The 5,837-nt window shown below is 36.3% G+C and overlaps 1 protein-coding gene across 1 annotated transcript in view; it reads right to left on the reverse strand.

The window, feature by feature from the left end:
- Positions 1–5,172, reverse strand: part of NR5A2 (nuclear receptor subfamily 5, group A, member 2) — a 78,257-nt gene extending 73,085 nt beyond the window's left edge. The window contains exons 1-3 of the mRNA XM_010006683.1: positions 5,058–5,172; positions 3,656–3,797; positions 316–962 (exon numbers count right to left, since the gene is read on the reverse strand). Coding sequence (XP_010004985.1) covers positions 316–962; positions 3,656–3,797; positions 5,058–5,162 — 894 coding nt within the window. The 5' untranslated portion in view covers positions 5,163–5,172. The remainder of the gene's footprint in view (positions 1–315; positions 963–3,655; positions 3,798–5,057) is intronic.
- Positions 5,173–5,837: the final 665 nt, after the last annotated feature.

Below are 5,837 nucleotides of genomic sequence, written 5' to 3' on the forward strand. Positions count from 1 at the left end.
AAAGAGTAAAAATTATGTGAGGTCCTATGGAGGTTAATAACAGTTGTGATGAATGGTTAAGTACAGAAGAGCTGAACTGAAACTTGAGTCTCTTTGCTACAGCTAATTAGAGATTCAGGTAGAAGATGACTACAAGTTTCTCCTCGTAATTGTCTGCCTACTTGAAGCCAAAAAAATTATGAATTAGATGCCTGGAAGAAAAAAACAAACCAACAAAACAAAAAAACCTGTAGTTTTTTTGCTTGAGTACAACATTGTAGCAAACGGTGCATTTTTCTTGACTGAACAATAGAATAATGTAAGATTATTACCTACCTTAAGTTCTCTAAAAAAGATGCTACTTCTAGCCCACTCAACAATGGAGAAGAGGGTTTGGTCAGCCATTTTACACATAAGCCCAAATGTGTTGAGCTTCTCGTGTTTGCTTCTGTTGGCTTGCTCTTGCTGCAGATATGCCATGATCTTAGCTTGGACTTGAGGCTCATCTGGCTCACATTTCAAGAGTTCCAATATCAGATGTGGAATACTTGCCGGTGAGCTTGTTTGGTAACTATCCATGTATGAGTAGCCCATTATTGACTCTGGTGAACTAGTGTAAGGGTCAGGGTACTCAGACTTGATAGCTCGGCTTGGAAAATGGCCATAGGTTTGGTAACCTTGTAAGCTGCCGTGGGGTGGCATTGTCATACTAATTGGAGAGGTTACAAAGGGACTTCTGTCATAGTCTGCAGGAGGCAAGGCAGTATGGTTCAGAGGTAGGCCTTTGGAGGCAGAATGGATGTTCTGGATTGCAGAGGATATTGTCAGGTCAGTCGGCATTGCCTGGATCACCTGAGTCATGGCTTCCAGTTTCAGTCCATTTGCTCGGATAAGGGCTTTTTTCTGCTGCTTCAGTGCCCTGTCTCTCTTGTACATTGGTCCAAACTTGTTTCGACCGCCACGCATTCGGTCAGCTCGCACAGCTGTCAGGGAAGAGGAGGAAGTTAATTAATATTTGGAATCCGTATTCTTTAATGAAACATACATTATGACAGAACAGAAATGTCAAAATGTGACAACCTTTTTTTTTTTTTTCCCCTACAAGGCAGCATTTTTATTATTGAAGAAAAAGTTCTTTTGACTTAAAAAATGTCACTTTTTTCTGGTAATTTAAATATCACATGCATATATTACTTACACAGAAAGACTTCTCTTTACATTGATTGGATCACAGGGACAAACACAATGGCTGGCTACAGAAATTTCACACCTGCTATGGGGTCATGTGGAGATCTCAGTGTATATTTGATTTTATGTCAAGCTACTGTGTCACTAAGGGCTGATGTTCAGAATTTGTCTGAGACGTATCCAGCAGACCACACTGTCTCATTCTGATCATTCCTTTACTGCATTCCACTGCAGCAAAACATCTGAAATGTAAATTGTGAAATGTTCAGTAATCACAAAGGGAAATAGTTTTTTTCTTGGCAAAAGGGAAATATTTCCTTTTGATGATTCTGTTCAGGTTGGTGTAGAACTTTAAGAGATTTCTAGTTACCGGAACAGCTCTACAGAAATGTTTAGCTGCAGTTGGAATGTGCAGAGCGAAAGCTGTCAGCTTGCTGCCTTCCATGCAGAAGATAGAAGTGAAACAGAAACTATTGACACTGTTCTGGCTTGTAGTATCTCTGGAATTAGAAATAATTACAACAAATCCACCTCAACAGCTGCCTGGGGAGTCATACTGGTGGTCTCTGTCACAGCAGTGTCTGTCACCATGGTATATATGTAATGGACGACTGAGGAGCTCTCACCAAGCCCACCTTGCCCAGAGGCAATTAGATTGAAAGAGGAACCTTTGACAGCCTACTGATATGTTAACACTGCTGGAGGTTAAGTTCATGAGCTTTTTTATCTTAGGGATTAGTAGAACATTAAAAATTTATTATGAGTGCTAGAAATGCATAATACTATACATTATCATAAGGACTTTAACGTTTAATCTTTTTTTTTTTTTTTTTTTTTTTTTTTTTTTTTTTTTTTTTTTTTTTTTTTTTTTTTTTGGTCCCTGGTAATTTATGAACTAGACTTTAAGGCTATATATATCACTATCAGGGAAACACACACATAAATGTCAGAAGTATTTACAATTATGGAAGCACATGTTCTTCCAATTTTCTAAACAAAGGAAAAGAAGTTGTATGGATGTGTGGATAAGGAAGCTACAGTACATTTTTTAGAGTATCTTTAAAACTACAGTTACTGCTTAAATTTCTAGTAATATGCTGCTGCTAATATTGATGTTGAATGTTGATTTTGAGCAAAATACAGAACACTAATAATTAAAATAATCACCTTGATGGTAAATTTCACTACCTCTCTATACATAATATCCTTCTAGGTATTCTACAATTACAACCGGTGGGGCAAATTGTTTATAATTTCCTATAGAAATTAAGGTGAACTGCATGTAATCACAGAAGACAAAATTTGGTCCTGTATCATTGTCAGCAACTGAGAGGAGCTAAAAGTAGGAGTAGATATATGTATTTGATCAGTGTTCTTAACATCAACAATGAGAAAAGGATTCCAAATGTCCTGTTGTTATACTGTTTGAATTTGGAAGAACACGCAGTGAGTCAGGATGTTTGGTGCAGTGTGTCAGTCTTGTGGGCAAATAGAATAGTATTGAAACCATCAAACTGCAGGACGCTGATTTTTCTGTTTATCTTCAGTTATATCAACAGCTTTCCTTTTCCAGACTCAGGTGATTTGGCCTTATCCTTTGTGGTTCCCTTCATGGTTTATGGTTTCCCCCCTTGGACTGATTTTTCCTGGTTAAGCATCTAGGGCGAATGCTATTTCAATACAATTGTAAGAATAAGATATTTAGGAGTTTGTCCTTGGTCAAGCAGATATGTAATTTGCTGTGAAATCTGAATTTTAATATTTTATATATCAGAGTTAGAATGAACTGTGTGAGATTCTCAAATTCAAGTTAATAATTTTGGATCCAGTTATCTCAAAGGGTATTGTACACTCCTCATTGTTCACTGTACATCAGAGAGTGAAATGAAGTAAAAAAGATGTCTTATTCTCCTTCATTTCTAATAGCATCTCAGGTGTGGCATAACAAAAATGTAGGACACACCTTTAGAGACGATTTGGTTCCTTAATTGCAAAGGGAAGCTGACATGAGAAAACCCTGTTACTTTGTCTGTTTCTCTGTTTTCTGCCTTTTACTTGAAAGAATATATTAAAACAACCCTAGATAAAATATAAGTAAAATCGGATCAGTCTCCATAACAATGAGTAATTATTTTTTTATCTGGAGACTTCTTAGAGATTTCATGTTCCATCTAAAGTAAGTCCTTTTAAAAGGCTGCAAAACTATTATATCTACATCCATTAATTCACAACCTCCAAAATATTGACATAACAAATCATGTACATAAATGGCAAAATGGATTATGGTTTTGACTAGTTGCTAGTGAGTTACTGTTTAGTCATTAGATTTTTTTTTAATCCACAATTCATTGATCATACAAAGTTGCCTCATTTCAAGAACATTATAAATATGTAGCATTTAAAAAAAAAAAGCATGTAATACCATGTAATACTAAAATTTTCAAAATTAATCTATAGTTGACAATACCAGCAAGTCTGTATCTCTTACCTTCCAATTTCATTCCAACACTTAGACATTTTTGAAACCGACAGTAAGGGCACCGTTTTCTCTGTGTTTTGTCAATCTGGCAATTCTGATTTTCTATACATGTGTACCTTTTGTTATTCTGGACTGTTCGCTTAAAGAATCCCTGTATGATAGATAGAAAAGTTAGCCTGTTTTGCTTGAATAGCATGTTTCAGCATTTTATTTTATGGAAATAATTTTAACATTTTTCAGACACCACTCAAGCACTTAGGAAGTTATATAATTTGTTTTCAATTACAGGGAGATGTACTCAGGAGAAAACCACCAGACTCCGGCAGAGTTTCCTTGCGTTAGTGCTATGTTGTATAGATTTATGTCAAAGGTTGGTATGACTGGCTATAGTCTCCTATGCACCAAATAGTAGTAGCAGAAATAGTGAGGCCAAACAGTTCCTTTTGTGTTCTTTACTCATTGAATCAAGCCTTCCTTCTAAAATAGTTTTACATTAAGTAAGTTAGGACACTGGTGCAAAGATAAAGGCAAAGTATCACTGGCTACTTACATCCCAGTGCTGCATGCTAGAGGCACAAGACGTGCTTATTTGTTTCTCATTTATTATTTGTAAATGAAAATATAATGTGCCAAATTAATTTTTCAATGCAACTAAATATTCTAAATTGCATTTTTCTGACAAAAGAGCTTCAATTACAGTCCATTACATAGGGGTAAAAAACTTTTTAAAAAATTTACAGAAAAAATTTGACATGTAATAAATTCCTATGTATTAAAACCCTTCAGTATAATAGAATTGTGCAGATACATTTATCTTCCAGCAAGTTAAATTTATATTTTATTCTCAAAACTAATTATCTAAAATAAATGATGCAATAGTTACTTGACTTTGCGTGTCAAGTGAGATCTGACAGTTATAGTTTGTATGAAAAAAGTGCATGGTCATTGCAGCCACAGACACATTGTAATATTGAAAGATGAAAAAATCTTATGAAAGCTGCATTAGATTTTGCGAAGCTGATCTGTATTGAGGATACTTTTCCTACTTTACCATCCAGGAACAGAAATACTCTGAATGTATATAAATCAACTAAAATCAATATTTAGGAGAGGTAGGAATGAAAGTTATTCTAGAACTGTAATACTTCACAGCAGCAACATACTTAAAAGCAAGGATAAGTGTACAATGCAAAACAGTTCAAGTTGTTTCCATGTGTGCAGATGAGATCTCTCAAAGAGACTTCTAAATCCTAAAGCTTTTTGGTGGTTATTTTTTGACCTGAAGGTAACAGAAACGTTTCAGAAATAAGCCAAGCTATTACACGTGTTTTCTTTCATTATTTTTTTCTGCTTATATTTGAAACTTTTTTTTTTTCCTGTCTGTCTTTGTATGAAGCAATTAGTACAGAACCTTGCAGCTTTCACAGGTGAGAAGTCCATAATGGTACCCAGACACTTTATCTCCACAGACTGGACATAGTTCCTCAAGGTCTTCATCATAAGAGTAATTCACCATTTTAAACTGAGACACTGGGGAAAGGAGAAACAGCACATTCAATTAGAATTTACATTAATAACTCGTTTTTTCTGTAACTGTTCTCATCTAGAGAGAAAGCTGAAACACATCACTGCAAACTGGGGAGCAGAGGGAAGTTTTATTTTTGAAAAATATAGCTTGCATAGAGACATGCAACTTTTCATCAACAGCAAACGTGTAGGATACTTAGCAAGCGGGACAAAAACCATCAGTCTCTCGGGTTTGTGTTCTCAATATTTATATTTACAGTGTCCTTAACCTTACTTATGTCCTTAGTATAAGGAATCACAAACTAAATGAATTTATTTAAATCTGAAAATGCTCAGGGACAAGCTTTGTAAAAAGCAGAATGAAAAGATTGTCACTTGCGTGTTTAAAGTAACTCAGTTAGTTTCCTTTTAAGTTTTCTTTCAACATCAGCTTGCAAATATTTACTTAGCCTAAACTTGTATCTTACAGACCCAGCACTTTTGCGCCGCAGTAAATGCAAGTTAGTTACTTGCAAACCCAGCTCAAACCAACCACCTCCGCGTCCCCCAAACTCGTTGTCTCGGGCTGTCCGCTCCCCTCCCGCCCTGCCCCAGCCGTCGGGCTGCGCTGCGTGCGCGCACGGAGCCCCCGGGCTTCGCAGCCGCGGTCCCGCGGCGCACGGGG

This window comes from Chaetura pelagica, unplaced genomic scaffold (genome assembly GCF_000747805.2).
Source record: "Chaetura pelagica isolate M959 unplaced genomic scaffold, ChaPel_1.0 scaffold69, whole genome shotgun sequence".
Lineage (NCBI taxonomy): Eukaryota > Metazoa > Chordata > Aves > Apodiformes > Apodidae > Chaetura > Chaetura pelagica.